General features: G+C 39.8%; 1 protein-coding gene across 9 annotated transcripts in view; it reads right to left on the reverse strand.

The window, feature by feature from the left end:
• Window positions 1-588: 588 nt before the first annotated feature.
• Window positions 589-22,982, reverse strand: part of CDK8 (cyclin dependent kinase 8) — a 72,739-nt gene continuing 50,345 nt past the window's right edge. For 6 of the 9 annotated variants that reach the window (XM_055542512.1, XM_055542509.1, XM_055542506.1 and 3 more), the window contains 9 exons: window positions 20,297-20,354; window positions 17,900-18,031; window positions 11,046-11,189; window positions 8,516-8,585; window positions 7,634-7,706; window positions 4,954-5,051; window positions 4,228-4,306; window positions 3,952-4,110; window positions 589-1,751 (listed from right to left, as the gene is read on the reverse strand). In XM_055542512.1, coding sequence (XP_055398487.1) covers window positions 1,626-1,751; window positions 3,952-4,110; window positions 4,228-4,306; window positions 4,954-5,051; window positions 7,634-7,706; window positions 8,516-8,585; window positions 11,046-11,189; window positions 17,900-18,031; window positions 20,297-20,354 — 939 coding nt within the window. In that variant the 3' untranslated portion in view covers window positions 589-1,625. The remainder of the gene's footprint in view (window positions 1,752-3,951; window positions 4,111-4,227; window positions 4,307-4,953; window positions 5,052-7,633; window positions 7,707-8,515; window positions 8,586-11,045; window positions 11,190-17,899; window positions 18,032-20,296; window positions 20,355-22,982) is intronic. The other 3 variants (XM_055542508.1, XM_055542507.1, XM_055542515.1) reach the window with 3 other exon arrangements.

The raw sequence follows: 22,982 nt of genomic DNA on the forward strand, positions 1-22,982 counted from the left end.
TTAGCTTCCAAAAATTATCCGTCCCATGAGGGTCGGGCCACTCGGTTTTAGGATCTCTCAGTTCTTACAATGTCCTAGAATGTTTTTATTTCAATGCATTGAGTTTTAAAGAAAAGAATATGTTTGTGTTTTTAATCTTCTGTATTTTGTGAAGGAGGGACTCCCTCTCAAATAATTATCTGGGATAAAACAAAATGGGCTCAGCATAACACAGATTCTGGCATTATTCTAGAAAGGGAAGGCTCATTATAATGTCTTTCAGTTAGAAAAGTGTCTATTTCTCATCTTAAATTATTGCACTGAGTGTACAGAGAAACGAATTTGTATCTAAACCTTAGGCCACCACTGCATTGTGGAGGCAAAAGATACTATCAATGAAAACACCTGAAAAGGTTTCCTCAGAGGCCACTTGTTAGGGCACATTTTAAAATAAAACACCTGTGTGTACATAAAAATACAGTTGACTCCATATTTTGATTTATGAAAAATAAATTTATTACATAACACCTTGTTTTTAACAATGTTCAATTTTTTTAAATTCAGAATACTTGTGTCATTCATGTAAAATAGTTTGATACAGTACATTGTATGTTATAGGTTTTCTTTTTTCCTCAAAAATTCTAAGGCTCTCCTACTCCTTCTTCTTTGCTGAAGTAAGGGCACCCTAAACAACGTGCGAACAAGTTTTAAAAAAAGAAAATGAACTGAACGAAATTTTAGTAGCACTACACCAACCAGCTTTAAAATCAGGACAAAATATCTGAATCGGATGCCGCACCTTTTTAAGGAAGTTATCACTCATGCTTTTTTCATCTTAAAGCATGCTCACAAATCAGCAACACCAACAAGAAAAATAAAACACTGTCTATGACAATCATTTTAGTTTGTTTGCTGAACCAAACAGGTTTATATCAATGACAACATATTTAATTACTATCAATAGCAGCTTTAATACCAGTCAAGTCATAGATTGAAAATAAAAACAAACTCAGAAGTTGGAAATTAATCTTTGGGAGTTTTGAAACCTTCCTGGAAAAACTATGTGGCTTCTTGTACTTTCCAAAACAATCCAAGCAATATTCTTGGTCAAAGAACACTGATTAATGTAGAAAATGAATCAACCCACTGATAAGACATTGAAATGAAAGGTGTACCGAAATAATCTCATGTTGAGTCTTGGTTGCTTCGTTAACGTATACTGCATGTTTCAAGTACCAGTTAAACCTCTGTGTGTGTGTGTGTACTATTGGTCAGATAATGTTGTTACACTGGAAGAATTCACCACATATGACGACAAATGCTTGCCCCTAGCACGTTTCACAGCTTCAACTGCTACAGACTGTCACTGAAAAAAATGCATTGGTCAGTCTGAACCATGTCAAGTAAACTATGGAAGTAGCAAACCCACAACACAAACTGTGCTAGCACTTTATTCTCAAGCCTAACTCCAGACAGCGACAACGTGGAAGCCACTACCCCAATCGGTGAAAAGCGGTGGAACTCGGCTACCGGACATCTGACTGCGTGGCTGCACAGTACGTTCTCATGGCCCATCCCAGGCTCCCGCTGAAAGCTGCAGGCGGCCTGCGGCACCGCGACAGTGCATGGACGGTGTCCGACGCAGCTCAGTACCGATGCGTCTGGTGGGAGTACTGTGGAGGCTGCTGGGAGGTAGTTGAGTACCCCATGCTGCTCTGCGGCTGCGATGTGCTTGGTCCGGGGTTGGGGTAGGCAGCATGCGGATTGGAACGCTGGAAAAGCAGAGGAAGAGGAGACGTGACTCGGCGTTGCTGTGGGCTGGCTGCACCCCAGGCCAGCAAGGCTTCTGTGTGTTCGAGATGTCCCTTATTTTACGGCAGTAAGAACTTTAAAGGTCCTGTGCTAGGTACTGGCTTTAGAATTAAAATGACAAAACCCTTAAAATCTTTTAGTGTCAGCCTTTCTTTATGAAGGTCAGAAGTACTGCTGATAAAATAACACTAAAGTGAGTCTTACTCCTGTGCTGCGTGGTTCATTCTATTAACAGGAACACCCTTTCATGCTACTCATACCTACCTCATAAATAATTTATCTGGGACACTTCCTCTTGAACTCAATGATGTATACATAGAAGAAATTCAAAGCTAATCTACATACTTGTTTTTTCAATAGAAAACTCCCAACACCCATGCATGACTGAAGAATAAGAAATGAATACGACAAGAAAGGAAATAACAGAATTATTTCTTCAGCATTAGATATTTTTATGCTCTATAAATTAATGAACCTTGTTTTTCAGCTACAAGCAATATACAAAGGTAAAGCTACAGCTATTGAAATGTAGGAAGACTGGTATTCTCAATTCTAGAAGCAGCACAAGAGGTAGAGTCAAATACCTCTAGTTTCAATCAGTTATATTCTTAATTCTCAGCCCTGCACGTCTCTCTCATGCTATTAGCTCCCCAAAACAAACACTATGGAAGATTAACTACAATTTAATACTTTCCTCTTTCAAAGATATCTAATAAATCATGTAACTCGAAATTCCGCCAACCCTAGCAAAAACAACATTTTAAAGAGAGTGGACATGTAAAACTAGTCAGAAATACTATTTTTGAAATCACTCATAAAAACCACCACAATAACGTCAACACACACACACACAGCAGCATTTCCTTGGTTTCAGTGGCAAAGGTTAGAGTCCCGCCCCCCCTCCCCCACCCCTGCTCAGGACGCACACCTTGTGTGCAAACACACTCGTGTGCCGGAGATGTGCTCGTCTCCCAGGTGGGGAGGGGAGCAGCAACCATGAGCTCGCAAGATGCCTGCCTTGGAGCCCCTGCTCGCTGAGCTCACCGCAGGACAGCCACCACTCAGCAGACAGTGATCCCCAGGGCTTCCTAGGCTGCACCCCCCATGAACCATGCGAAGAGTTCCGATCTGATTCCTGACTTGTAGTCGCAGGCTCTGGGAGCCTTATCCATTTATTACAATCTCTTTCCGTAGGTAAATAATTCTCATGGGTCAAGTTTTCAGTACACTTCCACAGTGAATCCAGACCAGATGGGAACAGGATCAGAACAAGGTATACAGTTTTCAGAACGGGTCTGTCTGTGAAGGAACTGCTGTTGTCACTGGAGAGAATGCACAGGGAGCCGCCTAGCAGGTCTGAGTCTGCGTCCTGAGTCCACCCTGGCTTGAGGGGTGAGCGAGGGAAGGGGCTCAACCTCCATGAGCCCCAATTACCTGCCAATAGCGCTTACCTCACAGCTATCATACTGCCTGGAGGAAGGAAGGTCTGTCCCACACTGACAGAAGAGCTGGCACACGCAAGTCTTGACAAGCTCTTCCTATGATCACGTCACCCCCAGCACCACCACTGACACTCAGCAAGTACTCACTGCGCACTGTGAACGCTACTAAGAGTTTTAAGGAAGATAATAATAATGAACACAGTGACTGGTGTCCTCTATCAAACGACTGTCAGTCCGGCTGGCCACTGCCATTAGCTCACCCAGTCTCATTTCATCCTGACGACAGCCTCACACTGACCATCACCCACATCCGACAAATGAAGACACTGAGAAGATCTGAACCACCCCTTGAGGCTGGATGGGGCTGCAGAAGTGAGACCGTCCACTTCCTGAACACCCCCGTGAGCCAGATGCTGAGGGTCGCCACAGCTGCCCCACGGCAGCGGCAGGGTAGGTGCACCCGCTCATGATACAGATGAGAAACTAGAGCCGTGTCTAGGCTCACAGAGCCAACCAACGGCACAATTTAGGTCCAATCACCCCGAGTCTGGCTAAGCCCCCTCTACTGTACCACCGGGCACCTTCCATGCCCATAGCCCTTCCCATCAGTGTGCTGGCATACACGGGCGGGTCTTTTCTTAGCTTTGTCGCATTTCCCAGAGCTCACAAGCCCACAGGCAGTACTGACACGCAGGTCACTGAGAGACAGCCTGAGTACCTGATAGTCTGAGGTCATGATCAGTCCACCTGAGGTAGTGGTAGGAGGGACGACTCTCACTTTCTTCAACGGGGGTCCCTGGGTGTGACTGCTGTCTTGGTTCCCTGGGTGGCCGGTCCCATTCGTGTGGTTATTGCCCGGCTGCTGCTGCTGGTTCTTCTCAATTGGTTAAACAGAGAGACACAGCTCAACTCAGAGGGAGAACCAAAGATGTCCATGCCAGAAGTCACAGGGGCACCGAACAAAGCCAGATGCCAACTGTACTTTAATACTTACTTTGTCTCCTTTGTCATCAGGTTCTTCTTCTGTTAAAAATTCTCGTTTGGGGTAAGGGATCTGACAACCGGCAAAAACACTGATCATAAGAAAAAAGAAAAAGAAAAACGATTTCTGGTATACTAACCAGTATTTCAAATGCTGTAAGTGGTTTCTTGCTTTCATCTTTTAGTCTGGACTCTACCCCCATGTGTGATGTAAAAGCATCTTTCGTGCGACTGTGACACAGCAAGCCCCTTCTTCTCACCACTGGCCACGGGGGGCGGCCCACTGTGTGAATAGTCAAAATACTGCCAGAGGACTCTGGTTTCTTCTTTGATCCCAGTGGTCCTTTTTTATCATCACAAACAAGAGACAGATTCTGGCAGGAATGTGATTAGTCAAACAAACATTTCTCTTTTACTCTCCATGCTACATTTAAAAGGAAAGAAAGAATGGAAACACAAATGTACTTGGGGTGGAGTTTGCAACTGTAACTGCAAGTGGTGAGGCAGACAGTGTGTGGAACCAACCCCTCGCTAACCAAACGACAGAGGCAAATGATGCCAGCCCCGTGCCAGCTGTAAAACCCGAGGACACTTCAGTCATCAGAGCTCACTTTCTGCCTCTCAAAAGGATTCCCCTGGGTCCCCATAAAGAGCGATGGTGACTTAGAGCTGACAACTAGAGGAAAGCAGGCACCAAAAACGTCTATGGAGCTGGTGAGTGAACAAACTGATCACTTACTCTGATGTAGGAAGCGGGTCTTCTAGGAAATAGGGATCCTGCATAGCCTGCTCTGAGGTAATTCGCTTTATTGGGTCCATGGTAAGCAACTTCTGAAGCTGAAACCACAAGTCATAAACACATCACTGTTTTACTTCTCATAGTCACACCTGTGGCACATTGTGGGATGCATTTTTTTAAATTAATAATACCTCAAAATAGGGACAGCATTTATTGCCCCAAATTAACTCCCCTCTCCAAGTTCCCCAATTATTCCATGTAATGTAATAATTCACATTTTAGTCATTCTAATATTCATTATCTCAGTTGGTTCTCCTGTAAGAACTAACTAAACTCACGTCTTCCTACTCTAAACCAACGATCTTTTCCCTACGTTGTCTAAATTGCTATATCCAATTTAGAACAGGACTAAAATTCTTCAAGTTATTATTTTTCTATTAAAGGGAAAACTTGTAATATAAATACACTAGCCACATGTGGCTATTTAGATGTAAATCCACATGAATCAAAACTAAACTAAATTTTAAAAGTCAGTTTCTCAGTCATACCAGGTCCATTTCTAGAGCTCGGCAGCCGCGCATGGCTCAGGACTGCCCTACTGGACAGCATGGATGGTCGGACAGCGCTCTCCTGGCAGTGCGCACCAGTCTACAAACACATGCGGGGACTGGCACAGAACCACAGAGCGCAGGGGCGTGCTTACGAGTGGAGACTCTAAGGAGACTGCTTGGCTTCAAATCCTGACCTTACATTTATTAGCTGAGTAACTCTGAAACAAGTTACTTAACTGCTTTGTAAACCCATTTGTCAAAGAGGGGTTAAAAACAGTACCTTTTATCATTAAGTTTATTTTCAGAATTAAATGAGTTAATATGTAGAAAGCAATTATAATGGTGCTGGGCACAAAGAAAGCACTATATAAGTCTTAGCCATTACTATCATCATCATCATAACTAATATTACTTACAGAAATGTCACACTCATGTGAAAATTCAGTATCTTCTGGTTGAAATATAATTTACTATAGGCTCTATGAAGTAGAACATTTGATGTAACATGTTATTTAAGATAGTATCTAAATGGTGGTCTCTTGGCTTATAACCTCTGACCTCACACCATGATTTCCAGGCTTCAGAGCACTCCAGAATCAGCCGGGGAGCACTTCCTAACAGCCCCAGATGACTGTGCTGCTGGACTAGGACACACTCTGAAAACCATGGAACATGTGGAGATGGTGGGAGAGGAGACAATCAAGAACAAAAGGACAGGAGATATGTTTACATGCAGATGAAATGTTGAGATGGTGACAGTTTAATTTCAATGAGCTGATATTTCAGTAGAAGCATAATTTTATTTTGAGACTGAAAGGAAAAGCATGGATTTGCTACTTAAAACATTCCACAGGTTTAATGAAATTACATTAGAGCTTTCAGATGGGACTATGCAAGACAGTTACCCTAGCAAAAACAAGCAGGTGAGCGGAAAAGAAGGTTGGTCTCTGGAGTGTCAGTGGTGGGGGTGGTGAGAGGCCTCAGACTAGAATGAGCGGCACCGAGCGGGGCGGGTGGTGAGGATCCCCCTAAAGCGGGGCTTCTGCTCTACCACTGCCACCAGTATTTTGTTAGAATAAATAAGGCCGTAACTCTGAAGGATCTAACTTACCTTCCAATTTGGGTACTATCTTAAGTATATTACAGGAAGCCATGATTTGGATAATAATACACTGTGTAGTGATATGGTCAGTTGAGCACTGTCTTTTAAGTTGCTGATTAGATATGAAATGTATGATACAGGACATGATAAAACATGACTGCAGAAGTAGAAGAGTAGAAGGAGAAGAAAAAGCAGAAATGGAAGAAATATTTGCCAAGTGGCCTGGTACTAAAGGAAATTTTAATCCTTTCAAAGTAGAGAAATTCCTGTTTAATGAACTCACTTAAAAATACTGGGAAAAAAGGATTAAAAGAATTTTAAGCCAAGCAAAATACAACTTGCTTCCCTCAATCCTCCTTTATATTACTTTCTTTGAAAAACATAAAACTGAAAAACATTTTTAATTGCTATAATGTAAAAATGGAAATTTCATTGTAAACAAATTTGACAACAGTTGACTATAATGTCACAAGTCACCTTGATAGTGCACAGTTAGATCCTAGCTCAAATCAGTTTTCTACTATGCACTATCTACACACTGCATCTCTCATACTCTTCCAGAAAAAGCACACAATGCACAGCGGCCCTGAAGGCCCTTAAACAGCTACGTTTATAAGCGGCACCTTGTGAGTTAAAATTCTGTAAACAACCTTTCAAACGACTGAAATAACAAATAATCTCTAAACCTTATTTCAGAACAGTAAGACTGTTTTCATTTTGATTCTTTGAAATTTTAAAATAACTGATGAAAACCAATAAACAGAATTTAAAAAAAGTGACAGACTTGGTTCAATGACTGTCTTTAGAAAATTAAATGTAACCAAACATTAAGGCTGTCAAACCTGGGTTTGGAAAAACCTGGGTTTTGATATCATTACTAGTACACACCAACAAGAACTCTCTATTAGTATTACTATTAAAGAACTCCAAGAATACTGAGTAACCACAGAAATTGAGTCAAAAAAGTCAGGTTGGGTTAAACAGGTGGGAAAAATATAGTTCATTAGTACTGTTCTCTAAAACTTACCAAGTGGAATGCTTTACTATCTGGTTTAACTTTATGTTTTTCCATATACTTGATAAGGCTGCAGTTGGTATACCTGAAAGAGAAACACTATGAAATATCTATATTAGATTTGAGATTAATTTTACATTGGGTAAAATTCTCTGAACAGAATTATTTTAATCATAACCAACACAGAACATACACTGAAAATGGTATTAAATCAATTTTACACTTCATTCAGGACTCCCATGAGTCACTTTTAAGTGGACACCACTGATTAAATGCCAAGATAATTTCATGAATAACACACAGACTGCTTAGCTTTTGTTCACATGAATGCTATCGCAACAATGATCTTAAATAACATATGGGTCAAGAGTTGAACTCAGCCTTACTAGTAAGCTTAAAATAAATACAAATTTCAAAAACACTGTCATATAGGTCTGCAAACTGCATATCCCAATCCCCTGATCCTGCTGTGAAAACAGATGAACCATTTCTTCTTCTCTATTAAAAAACCTGCTTAAATTTACAACCCAACCCAGGAGGAGACAGGTGGCTACCAGCAAAGGTTTGTTTGTTTCAGTCTCTTACTGCTTCAGTTGTGATACCTTTCACAGACACAGAGCTTCCAGAAAGTAACAAATATGGAATGAAATGAACTGACTTTTCCCCTCATATCCAAATCAGCTGCTGCTATTAGATATTCACCTTCTTGTATCACCATTCAAACATCTTAAGAAATGAAGACTACCACAATGCAAAAACGTTTATTATAGTAAATAAGTAAAATTATTTAACAGACTAGTCGTCTGTCAAGTATTCTATCATGCTGAGTGTTCAATCTGATCCTGAGTATTCTAGAAAAGCAAAAATCAACAGTCTATTTTCTTGCCAACTTACGTATTTCTTCTGAAATCTTTCATTAATGTTGAATGTTCAGGCATCTTTTTTATATCTTCCCAGTCTTTATCTGTGAAACACATTGATACAATTTTATATTGTCTAGGTTCCTATTATCAAGAACTTTAATAAAGGTGACTTCGCTTATCATTACATGTCCTACATTTTAACCTCCCTGAAAGTACAGACTTCGAATAAATGGTGAGCTGCAGTAAACATCTTTAACTGTAAATGCATTCTCCATACGTTGTGTTCTCTCTTGTTTTTTTTAAACTTTTTAAATGTCTATTTTCTCTATGTTTTACTATAAGTTATCTCAGTTTCTATATTAAGACACCAACAAATTATAAACAAATATTTCCATTATTAAATTGTTCTATTCTTATCTGTAAAACTTTTGTCCCGCCATGTCTTGGTTAATCCAGCAACCGATCTTTTCAACAATAAATGCAGTATCTTCCCCCTCAGCAGCTGTAAGCTGTCCTTTTTATATGGCCCTCCTTATGCTCCCCTTATTAAATACACTGCTTTACGTGGCAATCAAGGTAAGCAGTTATAGCTGTCTGAAACAGAGAGTAGGATATACGAGCATATGAACAAGTCAGCTAGTACCTGGGCTAGTTTCAATAACAACAACAAAAGCAACCCCAGCTACCGGACCCATCAGGTGGAAACGTCTTGGTCAGTTTTGCTGGCAAAACACCACACGCGGTTTGAGAAACCTGCTGTCCCCATCAAGAGGCGTTACTAAGAGGCCACAGGTGCCCACATTCTACCAGGTAGCTTCACGGCACCTCAGCTTTTAAGTGACCTCCAGAGGTTAGCTTCTCTCTCAAGTGGCTTATAAAAATATCTGCTATCTAGCCTCCAGATGCCACATATTGTAAACTAAATACATACTTTAAACTCCTAAATGGAATTTTCTCCTTGACTACTTCCTTGTTCCAATTTCTTTATTTCTATCAATTTCTCAAGTAGAAATCCTGAGATAATCTTTTATTTTTTCTTCCAATTACAGGCTTACTCTAAAAAATTATACCATCCTTTCTTCTCCATCCAAATCACTTTACATGTGGAGTACTGCTGCAGGTCAGAGCTGGTTTCCTGACTTCAGTTACCCCTCTTAAATTTTTACATACCCCTGCCATAAAAACCAAGTAGAACACAAATCACAGCACTAGTTCTCAAGAACTTATCATAGATTCTCCTTCTTTAGCACATCAAATCTAAATTCTATTACCTGGTTTTCAGATTCCCTATAAGCGGATCCCAACTGTGGAACCACACCCTAAGAACCATTTCAGAACCATCTCCTGTGGAAGCTGCCCCTCCTCCAAGGCCCTGTAAGTCAGGCTCCTTCCTCGGGGGACCCCTGAAATGATGAGTGCATTCAGAAGTGGGAAGAAAAGGCCATTCTTCTCCACCTACTCAAACTACTCCTATTCTTTCAAAATTCTACTTAGAGCAGCTCAATGTCAACTCCAAGAGGGCAAGAATCACATCTGTTATATCAACAATATTTTACATTTAACTCAGTGCCTGAAACATGGCAGGTGCTCAATAAATATTTAGTGAATAAATGAAACTCCCATCTCAACAAAGCAATCTTTGTAGAAATGTTGATCAGTTCTGGACAAAGGTAGCTATTTTGCACTTACTGATAATTAAAGGGAATGTGGAATTATAACTCCCAGATATTTATTAATTTTGAGCCACCAACCTGAGAAAAATTCCTAATAAGAAACAATATATTGTTTCTTATTATTATTTCAATAATAAGTTATTGATATTTTAAGTTATTAATATATATTTATTAATAATAAACTTGTTTATTATTTCAATAATAAGTACTTGACTAGCCAAAACTATGCAGGTATTTCAAATGGAGAGTAATGGACTCCTGTTCTGTCACACAAGGACTGGGCTGGGGCTGGAGCTCTAAAGCCCGTGACGACATGCCCCAACACCCCACCCAGCGGCAGTCAGAGCAGGCCCGCTCGCTGTGCGGGGCTGGGCCCTCACTCACATCCTGCCTGTTTTAACTGGAAAGAATGTTCTTACTGACAAGGGTTATAGAGCAAAAAATGCTATGATTCAATACAATGTGTTTCAAGTAGAAACAGTCTTCAAAATCTGTATTCAAACACCTAACAATGACATTATTATTAAGTGCTGTCAGACAAAAAGACATGCTCCTGAATTCTATTCAGTTGCCAATGGTGAGAACTAAAGGCACTTTTTAAACGCAGATATTTCAAATGTTTTATCATTTTAAATATTAAACAAAACAAAACCAAAAACCGAAATGAAACAAAAATACACTCCTCAAATTCAAGAAACCCATAAATATTTTTATGCTAATATGTGAACTCTACAAATTTTGCTATTTCTATGGGTCTTTGATTAATGCAAGTCATAAAGAATTGAGTAAGAGTAGCTTTCATCAGCTAAAAATACACATCCTTTCAATGACGACATCTAAGTTCAAACAACAGTGATTTAAAAACAAAAACAAAAATATAATGTGTACCTGCAGGAAATCCCATTACATTGAATATTCTGTCCAGCTGGTCATGGTGATAAGGATTACTAGTTTTGATGTCCTCTTGTCGACAGTGAAATATTGGTTCTGACGTTAGTAGTTCTGCAAATATACACCCTATAGCCCAAATATCTTCAAAACAAAAAACAAAACAAAACAAAAAAAAGAAAAGAAAAAATAAAGAAAGGAAAAAAGAAAAAGAAAGGAGGAAAATAAAGTGGTTCTTTCCAAAAGAAAATGCATCTTTATCTTGGCAGGAGTGTTTTTTCATTCTTTTTCTCCCCTATAAGTCATATTAAATCCTAAGCAATTATAAATATAAAAAATATTGCTTGTAAATATATATTCCCACCCCATCCACCCGTATTTCATTCTTTGTTATACCTCCATCCCACCCAGTGGTTTCATTCCAAGTTCAATCAAATTTATTATCTAAATTTTCTGGTGAGTTTAAGTGCTTCACACATTACCTTATCTGTGAAATACATACAAAGCTGCACACAGAGCATAGGAACCATAAATAAATAAAACTAAACAAACAAACAAAAAAACAAACAGAAAACCCAAACAGCCTTGGAAATTGGGCATACTTGCTGAAATCAATCAGCACCATTTTTTGAGGTAAAACACATTTTTTATTTTTTATCTAGTTTATAGACTTATTAGCTTGTAAAGTTTAATAATTATCCTCCTGTGTTAGCACTAGTTAGCAAGGTGCTGTTCCAACAGGAAAAAGACAACGCCTGACCTTAAATATTCTAACAAAATAGCATTTCTCCTGGAAGGACTTTCCGTTCAAAGGGTTTCTTCATGCTATAGCAGTGTCAGACTTTGCAAGTTTAAGTGTTTAAAAGACAAGAAAACAAGGGGCAAAATACTACCTTTCAATAGGCACAGAGGCTATAACTTCATAAGAATTATTTAAAAGCCAGGCAAAGGGATTCCTCTGTATACAACAAATTTCCTTCACTTACTTTAAGATACAGGCTAACTTTCATTCATATTAAATTCTTACTAATAGAACTATTAGAAAGATAAATATGCCAATTTATAATCTGAAGCTGCAGATACTCCATTTCTACCCTTAACAAATCCCTAAACCAGCAATGGCAACCTCCCTACACTCAGGACAGTGCTGTGCACACAGCAGACTATAGTAAACGGTATCTCACTGATGTAACCAATACCTGTGGCAAACATAAAAACTATGTGAAGTCAAAGTCGCTCAGCCGTGTCCAACTCTGTGATTCCATGGGCTTTACGGTTCATGGAATTCTCTAGGCCAGAATCCTGGAGTGGATAGCCTTTCCCTTCTCCAAGGGATGTTCCCAATCCAGGGATTGAACCCAGGTCTCCCACATTGCAGGCAGATTCTTTACCAGCTGAGCCACCAGGGAAGCCCTGAATAACTACAGGAGGACAGTTAAAACCACTATTAAAGCTGATTATTCAGACCTGTTAATAATGGCCACTTAAATAGAAAGTGAGGGGAAAAAATGTTAATTAATAAATAACTGGAAATTCCTAAAATCTAAAACTGGAATATACATATTTCATCTAAAATTACCACACTTATATTTCAAAATAATTAGTTAAACCTCTATTTACTTTAAGATTACAAGCAAGACTATAAGCAAGTGATTTCAAAAATGATGCTGTCTGCTCATCAGTTTTCTCCCCTATCAGAGAACCAAATCAGGCCAACATCACCTTATGAAAAAGTCTCCTCAAGAAATATAAGCCAGGATATCTTCGTTTTACCATCAGAAAGTAAACGGGAAAGTTCATTATTTTGTGATTATGCTTTTTATGTGGAAACCCCACAGAAAGGTGACCTTTGATCATCTCAATCCAAAGGAAGAAGGTAGGCAAGCTAAGTGGGGTCACCGAGAGGGCCTGTGGGTCAGTGTGCATCTTTAAAACCCTACTCATGGCACCTAAGAGACACTCTGTCAACTCAGCCTGGTAATGAAAAACCCCAACAAAGAAAATAAAACATGTAAAGGAAGATGAACAGTAAATAAGTAGTTTAGCTACCCTCACTCGACACTGCTTTAAAAGTCAAGAAAGTAGGAAAAATACTGAAACTTGTTTAACTTTACCCTATATAACTTCTCTCTTCATGTCTTTTCTATTATTTTTCACCTGTTATCAATTTCACCATCCTTCCCTCCTTCAAATACTGACCCAGACAATAATCATGAATTTGAGTTCGCTGATCAGGCTGTTACTTCAGATAAATTTCTGAATCTTTGTCAACAAGTTTCTTCTACCTTGCCTATTTTTTCAGATTGTGCTGAATTCATAAGAAAGTCCTTTCTTGCTCACCTACCTGTCAAATTTCTTCTAGAAAAACTTTTCAAATTAAGAACACACAAACCCCATATACTTCTCAAATTCTGTAACGCTCATGTGTAGCTACAGAGCTAACCAGGCAAAGCAGACACCAACTGGCAGGCTATGCAGACCCAAATGGGGGGAAGGAGAGATATATATTAAATTTGTTTTAATCAATAATTATAAGCCTCTACCTTAATGCAAGAGTAAATTCTCAATTCTCCCCGTCTTACCGAAGTTTATACTTTAGAAAAACTTTTAAGACTGCCCTAGTGACAATTAAAGAGTTGATTCCCCTCTTTTACCCTTCTCCAAAGTCAATCATACAAAACCCTCAACACTCAAAACTGAATTAAACTTTGTCCCCATGTGTAACGAGCCTATCTCCGTTGACTAATCTATCATTTTCTCTCTCGGGTTTAATGACTCGGCTCACAGTCTCCTACAAGGGAGTGAATGACCATGGCACCAAGACCTATTTGCAGCAAGGCTGGGAACAGGCGGGCTCATGTGCTCAGATTTCCCCCACACTCTCCTGCTGCCTGTTAGTACCTTAGTATTAACACGACCCACCTAACTCCACTGGCAGGTTTAAGCCTTCTCAGTGATGTCACTGAAATGAACATATTCAGCTAATAATATGTAAGTTCAACCACAAAGGCTCCTCTATCTGCTTCAGGAAGCCCAAGTGCCAGGAAAGTGCACTGACAGTGGTTTGGAGGCCCTGCCGAGAACCTCCCCGCACCCCTAGGCTACCCACCCGGGGAGCAGGAGGAACGTAATGGTGCAGGAGAGACTGGAAGCAAGGTAGAAGTTTCATTTTTCACTTGTGGATTCTAGTCTTTATTCTTAAAAATGTATATAAAAGTGATTTATGTATGATTTCTGTCTCTCAAATGAAAAAGCAATCTGTAAGATCTTGCATCATTACTTTTTTGATCCAATTTTTTTAATGCAGTTGTTATCACTTTAGTTTTTTGTATTATTACTAACATTTATTAATTTTTTAATTAAAGGATAATTGCTTTACAGAATTTTGTTGTTTTCTGTCAAACCTCATTGGAGGAAAGCATCCTCCAGGACTGCTCTGGGCCAGGCCAGGTGCTCGTGGGGACTGGCACGGACCTTGGTCTCAATTCCTGCCCCGCATTAGTCCCCGGTGCTCTTCGTGCCCCAGAAGGCAGGGGAGTCTATCCAAGGGCACAGAACGCTTAGAGTTAAATGGACCTGAGAGATGATTTAGGCTAAATCCTTGTCTTCAGAAAACGAGGCTGTGAAGGACACATTGTCCTCCGACCCCCAGAGTGACAGAGCTAAAGCAACAAGTCAGAGGGCTAGGCTTCTGCTGTTCAAAGATGGCAACATATTTTCCACACATATTCATTCTGTTTCTCAAATGGATGGAGATCCCTTAAGAGTAAATGACATAATTTTCATAATTTCCATTCCAAGTTTAAAAAGCCTAATAGTTATCCAATAACTTTTGATGTTAATGAGGAGGAAGGCCTCTTACGACCCAAAATAGGCACCCATTTGAACAAAGCAATCTATCTAATAGCTGGTGAGTCCAGCTCTGTGATGAACAGCCCTGACCTAGAACTGGTAAACTGCTCTGGAGGGTAACAGCTTGTTCAGATCTCAATGCTCACAATGAAAGATGGGTTTCTTAAGAAAAAAGAAAAAGATAAATGATGAGCCAGAGTCACAAACCTATGTGATAGTTTATTTTTTCTTCAATTTATATCAATTCAGTCTCAAGTTTTCCATTAATAGCAGCTACAAGTTGGTAATTACTTTCTTATTTGTATAGTCTTTAAATATGTCTTACCAAAAGTAGCACTGCTTTTAAATATTCATTTTCTAGGTGGAAAAAAAAAGCTATGTATGATAATAGTTTACATGCTTAAGCATTTAGAATACACTTGTAAAAAAGATAATCAAATGTATGTTTAGGTAGTAATATACATTGAAAAACAGGACTAGCTTCAGTAATCTTTACTTTTCCTCCTAACTGACTTTTTATAAAATATTTTATTTTGGAATAATTTTAGATTTGTAGAAAGGTTGCAATAATAGCACAAAGTCCCATATCTAATAATCTACCTTTATTTTTCTATACAGTAAAATGTGATCTCAAAGCAGATATAAAGATCAGTGAACATAAAAGGTTTTATGAAAAAAGACACATTGACTTCAAGATTGCTACGAGGGAAAGAGTACAACCATCGCTCCTTCCCCCTCTGAATACACACTGAAGTGACAGCAAAGCCCCAGTAACACAGAGCACGGAAAGAGACCATCAGGGATTCCCTTGGCAAGGAACCACTTCTCACCCGGGGCCATGTAGGCAATGGCCTCCAGCGGTGACAGCTGGGCATGGCCCACCCAGTTAGGGGATTTCAGCTACTACCAGGAGGGGAAGGTGGACGGTGTGACCAAGGACGTTCTCCCTGAAGAGGGAGAATTGTGACTAAGACCTGGATGAAGACATGTGTGCAGACCTGACTCAGCAGAGATACAGATAAAAACATTTCTGGAAACAGTTCAGAGAAGGCCTCAGTCCACAGTATTATTGTTGGATGGAAAGCAGATGTGTCCTGCACAACTCAGGGAAGATTCTGTGCTTGGAAATGTCAAATACAAAGACTATATTTTGAACTGTGGACCACCCACCTCCCCTGCTTCCCAAATGCCCTGAGACTAGCAGGTATACAAAGATTGGGCTGAAGGTTGGAGGATTCTTCCCTAAAGAATCTGAAAGTCCTCAGGGCAAAGACTCACACATGCTGGCATTTAGGGTTCTCCATTAATGGCTGCTCTTGGCTGGATCACTCTAAAGTAAAGCCTGCCAGCCTCGGAGCTCTCCGATCCATGCACACTAAGTTCCCAAGCAGTGTTCTGTAACCTGAGTCTTGAATGCAAAGAGACATCAAGGGTCAACAAACAGTTGAAGAATACTAACCACATGAAAGGGAGACTAAGACAAATCAATGAAGAGTGACTACAAAGAAAACACAGAGAACAAGAGAACAAGAAAGGGTTCTTAGAAACTAAAAAGACAAAGGTAGAAAAACATGAGCAGAAAAGTGGTACAAAGGATACCAGTCCAAGAAATCCTACATCTGCCTACATGCAGCTTTGGCAAGAGAGAAGTAAAACACAGAGGAGGAAATCAAGTCTACTTCAAGAGAATTTTCCACAGACAGGGGATATAAACTTCGAACTAAATGGGCCTGTAGGTGGCCAGCAAATCGTGTGAAACACAAGGATGAGAAATCCTCTGTTTTCAGGAACACAAAACCCCACAGAATCCACCACCACGTGAGACCTTCCATTAGCAACACTGATGTCAGAGCACAGTTGAGGAGCCTCACCAAACTCTGAGGGAAAATCACTTTGTACCTGTAACTTTAGTCCCTGCCAAACTGTAAAGTATGACAAACGCATTTTTTTTTTCAGAAATAGAGAACTAGAAAATTTACCTCTAAGACAGGTTACTTGAGAATATTCCACAGCAAAGTAAGGGATGAAATACTGAAATCCAGAATGAAACAGATCCAACCCAGATGAACAAAAAAAGGAAAAAGCAAGATGAAAATCAATCCAGAGTAGAGCAAAGTATAAGAGTTGGGGATGGAGTTATCCAATAAAATAAAAATGGGTTTAATATCATTCTGGAGAACGTAGAACAAGTAAGCAATAAAGGCATACAAAAACAGAGGCATGAAAAAAGGAAAGACAAAATATATAAGAAAAAAACTACTTGATGATAAAATTCTACCAAATAAAATGAAGCAGAATAAAGATGTCATAAAAGGATTGTGATATAGCTATGATAAAAGGTGGTAGCTGAATATCAAGTCCATTACAATATGTAGTTAAGTATAAACAACAGTGGGCATTATGGTTTGCAAACAGAAAACATCAACAAAGTGGTAACAATAATGATAATGACCAATATTATTAAGAGAGCTTATACATTGAGAGGCTGGTGGGGGAACAAGTAGAAGAGCACTCATTTCCTAATTCTTCATACAGGGAGATAATACTAATAAAAACTGAAAAGTGAGTGACCATGTTCTCAGCTCCTACTTATTTTCATAATCTTCTTCTACTTAATTTTAAGGGAAATCTTTTAGAAGCTAGTCTTTCTTTTGGCAAAAGAAGTATTTGTCTGAAGTTCAATGATTCAGAAATTTTATTGTGTTTATTTCTCTTTTTCACCTAAAATTAAACTTAAAATAGTTTTTACTTAGAATTCAGTATGGGCCCATTTATTTAAAAACCTTTTTAGCATCTGTTTATTTATCAGAAATAGATGTCTGGAATGTATACCCCTAATGCCAATGATGGTATTTCTAGACAGTAGAATTTTATGTTAGTTTTTGCTTTTACTTTTATAATTTTCTGTATCACTTGACCTAAAAAATATACAGACATATGTATATTTCACAACAACAAGGCCACTTTAAAAATGTTACAGAACTTTAATCAGTTCTACTCACCAATAGCTTTGGTATAATGTCTTGCTCCAAGAAGTAATTCTGGGGCTCGGTACCAGAATGTAACTACTACTGGATCCAAATCTGCTAAAGGCTTCAAAGGTGAATTAAATAGTCGGGCAAAGCCCATATCAGCTGTAAAAAATAATAATAATAACAACAATGCTAAGTAAATAGATTTTTACAAATGTAATTGATGACTCTAATTTTACTATTATTATTTAGTAAGATACGAAAAACGTGAATTCTGTGGGGAGAAAAACCAACAAAACATCTCACCCCTTTCAGAAGTCTAAATATAAGCCAAGGTTGAGATCTTCATTCATTGCAAACTACTGCCACTGGGTTACAAACTCACTCTGCTGCCTGAGGTCCAGGGTGACCCTACTCCTCCCGGCAGATTTCTTTCCGTCTGTCTTACCACCAGGGGGACAGGGCTGTGCAGCCAGCCACATGTTCATTCTTTTTACTGGTCACAAGTACCAGGGAATTAGATCAGTTAGGGTGAGGCCTCCCGTTATCTGCATCAGTAAGCATGCTCACTGGTATAAGCTGATGTACAGTATGACAATACCACTATTTCCCCCCACTTATTTGGGTTGAGTTTTTTCTTTAAAGAATTGTGTTTGTTTTTTTTAAGCAGGAAAAGACTTTAAAGATCATATAATTCAATCACCTCCTTTTTCAAATGAGGAAACTGAGGACAGAAGAAACTGATTTGACAAATGTCAACAGCTCGTATCTCAGAGCTGGAGCTGTGTTGAGATACAGTTCACAGCATTTCGCACAGTTTACTATGCAGTGCAGTTATTCAGGCACAGCTGTTTGTCCTAACGAACCATGATCTTACAGATAAAAATGTTTTTGTCTCGCTATCCCTTGGAACATCAAGTACAGTGTCATTACACAGAGCTGCCAAATACACATTGAATGAACAATCACTAGTCATACCACCTATTCAAAAATTTCAAGATTCATCCACCATTTGTTGGATTTTGCTCTCCTAATACACATTTTTAATGAAGCAGGCCTCAATTGATCTACTTATAGAGGTTAAAAAAACCAACACAGAAATGTGGCAAAGAACTAAAACCATGAGTCAGATTACTAAATACTGATTTACAGAAGAATGTATCTTAAGTGTGACTACTTTAAGCTATTGATATCCCCCAAGCCTGTCAATATCATACATGTGACACAGAAATAATTCCAAATGAGATTATTTTTAGTATATAAATTTTCCCCGAGTCTTACAGTAGCAAACACATCTGTAAATACTGTCTGGCTGGGTCTTTTAGACTGTGCATGCTTTGAACTTACATTTGAATTTGATGCCACCACGCTGGTTGGATGAAATCTGCTAAATGCACACCTAAGGACCTAACAGGCATTTGACGCTACGTAAGGACCGACAGGGCCTGATTCTTAAAGCAAGCCAATTGACTAGGAGCATTCTGAGATGCATCAAATGTTTGTCAAGAATTTTGCAGTTTATATCAAGGGTATTTTCCAAGTCTAATTAGAAGGAGAAAATGGGATTGGAGGATTTAAAGGGGAGGGTGCAAAGAAGGGTTGGGAACACCTGGGTTTTTCTTTGCTGGTGAAGTGGTACAAATCAGCTGATAATCCCAATTTATACTAAATTTGGCAATCAGAAATTCCTATTTATTTTGTTATATACTTCCATAATCCTGCTGCTTTAAAATTAAGATAATTTGGTTACTACATTTCTTCTATCCACACACAAACTAAATAAATAAACACACAACTTGGAAATGACAATGAAAAAATAGGATAAATAAATCTATCTCTATCTTTATAAGTTATCAGACCAGAAATGGGTAAAAATTTGCACTGATACATAAGAAAACAGAGCTATTAGAAAACATGCAGAGGCACAGAAAGCTCGTTAATTCTTTTCCCTTCAGGCAAAGGCTCGTTAGAACCTACCCAGCCTCAGCGGTATTCTTAGCTTGTAATCCCTGACCTAGATGAGGCTAACAGAAGGATATGTTCGGATCGACCTGGCTCAGGGAAACAGAAAGGATGGTATGATTAGTAGTTTGCTGTACGCCCTTAGGACTAAAGGCGAGGTTGGCTTCTAACAGGGATAGAAGCCACTCACCTCTACAGGCTATTTTTAATGAAGGCAAAAAATTTCTAAGAAACTCACATGGCTTATTTTATAATTAGAACACTTCAGTCTCTAAAGATTGTCTGACACCTTTTGAGAGTGTGAAACATTTTTCACTTTTAATGTATACTCTTTAGAAATGGCTTCGATCACATGGAACTATATGAATAAATGCATATTATTACAGCAAAAATTAGAAGTGATAAAGCTGCCTGCAAAAGTTTTAAAAGAGTGCTACGCTGTGACTTATCAAAGATATAACATACCAATTTTTACTCTTCCTCGCTCAGGACCTTCACCCATAACTAAAATATTAGCAGGTTTCTGTGGAAACAAAATAGTGTTTTTTTTCAGTAGACAGTAGTGGTTTCTTTTAAATAGACAATACGCCAATATAACATAAATCCACCTTTAAAAAAACCACATTTACTCAAAAATTAAAATCAAACACAGGAAGTCACCAAAGAAGCTTTATGTGTGTGTGTGTGTGTGTGTGTGTATGCCAAGTAATATGCAACTTCATGAAGGCCAAATATGGTAGTGCTTTCTCCAGGCAGAGCGAGGGCTTTTCTTGGCGCTGTTATCAGTCTGCTTTCACTACTGTGGAACATCTGGCAGAAAGTTACAACGCTCTGCTTCCTTCTAACTCTTTCAATTATATAAAACGCCCTGCAACTTTAAGGGGAAATGTATCTTCATATATAATATAATACTGCATTATTAAAATAGCAAGTTAATTACAAAGAAGGGGCTACCTGATAGCTTTTTTTTTTGGGGGGGGGGAACCACATAGTATATATCTATGTTTCAAACAAATTATAGAGAAATCAATGTAAGAGCCTTTTCTAAATGAGTTAGCAGAGTAGTAGAAATTTTCCATGACCTGAACAGTTCTCATTTTTAAATAAAAAAGGAAACTAACATATTAAAATGAGATTTTACAAAGGTAATACTTCAAACAGTTTTTAAATGTCTAAAAACATCAAGATTAACTGTCATCTAAAACCCGTTATGGTGGTGTATCTACCACACTAACATGCAATGTAAGGGCTGCCCTTCTTGAGGAAAAAGGAAGAAGGGAAGAAGGCAGAGGAGGGAAGGCGGCGGCCACAATCTCTCTCAGGCCGCCAGCCTGCTGTCCGCCTGACCTGACTGCAGTTCTATCAGTCTGCCAAATAAGAGCGAAACCCGAGCTCAATCCCTTTCAAATGCGGATCAAAGCAATCTTGAAGATCAAATTAAACATCTTAATGAAGGCTGTGTACAGTGGGAACCAGGTCACAGGCTCCCCTGACCATATTTAACAACAGCCTCTATGCTATTACTGACAAAATGTGACTTCCAGGACATTACTCTACCAACTACCAAACATCAAAATTATTTCTTTATCCTCAGCGAAAGGACACTTCTGAAAAGGCAGTGCACACATTTCAAAGGTTGAAAATTCTGCAGCTTTTCAGGTGAGGAAATGCGGCACCAGAGAGTGACTGGCCTGCTCTGAGTGCGACGGATAAGCTGGGGCGGTAGCAAGGATCCAGCCTGTCCCTGAGCAGAGCCACCCCCTTCCCAACATGCCCTGCTGAGAGTGATTTATACAGCCAGCTTTAAACGGATGTGTATCACCATAGTCATGATCATTATGTTCTGCTCAAGAAAATGTTTCCAGAACCTCTCTCATCACACCCGCTCCTGCCCCGAGACAGCAGGGCAAGCACAAGGAAGTGCAGGGCTGATAATACTCCCCATGAGCCACGTGGAGCTGCCAACCACAAACAGCACTGCCCACCGCTGACACCAGATGAGGCTCTACCCCAGAGCAAACCAGGGCTCAGGGAGGCTTGTGGAATGTGATAGCAGGGGTGGGCCCTCCCAGAGGCACAGGCAGCCTGTCCACCTGACTGGGGGTAGGGCTCAGGAGGGGACCTGGGCATCTGGGCTAGAATTCTCTCCTCATGGGCCATCAGGGCAGGAGCCCCGAGACAACTCTTGAACCCCATTTTGATTCTCCTCTCATCAACTCTGGCTTCTCTACCATCGCCAGGGCTCACTTCCAAAGAGACAAAGCTGATCATGTCACCCCCTTGCTTAAAATCTTCCACAGTGACAGGGGAAAATTATCAGGAAAACAGTGGAACAGAAAATGATAGACACACTGTGAATACAACTGGGTTAAAAAAAAAAATGTGCCACGAGTAAGGACTAGAAGAACAAAAAAGGTTAGTGACAGGTAGGGATGAACTTTTTCACAAGTTTCTTTGAGCCCTTTCCTGTGCTTTACTATTACTTAAAGGCTTCACCTTTCACGGCGCCTCCCCACCTGTGCTGTGAATGGGTAGAAGTCTTCATGGTGGGAAGCCAGGTGCCTGCAAGCTCGGCTCCAGGACGACTCCCCCTACCCCAGGGCACGGCCCTGCCACAAGTGTGCTGCCTGACTGTCCTGTTCTGTGACTAGTCAGACCTTTTTCACAACCACATCAGTGCTGGCCCTGTATTTCTGCCACAACAACTTTCCTTTCCTCTGTGTTACTTGGCAATGTCTGGTTCTCCACTTGCCTTTTAAAGATAAAATATGCGAATACATCCTGACTATAAACAGGCCACATACAGTTAAGAGAGTCTGAAGAGTCAGAGACTCTTCCACCACCCATCACTCCTCCACCGCATCCCGAACACCACGCCATCCTCGAGAGTTACCAGCTGATTATCTGGCTTGCTGTGATGGATTCTGCTAGCACTCAAGTGCTCCTAAAAGATTACTTCCGTTTCTGGCAAAGGCACAAGCACAAAGGGGCATCTCTTTCTTCCTTCTATTCTAGAGTGGAAAAACTCCCTCTTTTGATTTCTTACTCATTCAGCAGCTGGGTTCAGATCTGAGAAGCCCTGGGGTGGGTGGTACTGGTTAGCCTGCTACTAGGCAAAGGGAGGGAAAAAAAAAACCCCTCTTGGTCTTCA

This window comes from Bubalus kerabau, chromosome 12, assembly GCF_029407905.1.
Source record: "Bubalus kerabau isolate K-KA32 ecotype Philippines breed swamp buffalo chromosome 12, PCC_UOA_SB_1v2, whole genome shotgun sequence".
Lineage (NCBI taxonomy): Eukaryota > Metazoa > Chordata > Mammalia > Artiodactyla > Bovidae > Bubalus > Bubalus kerabau.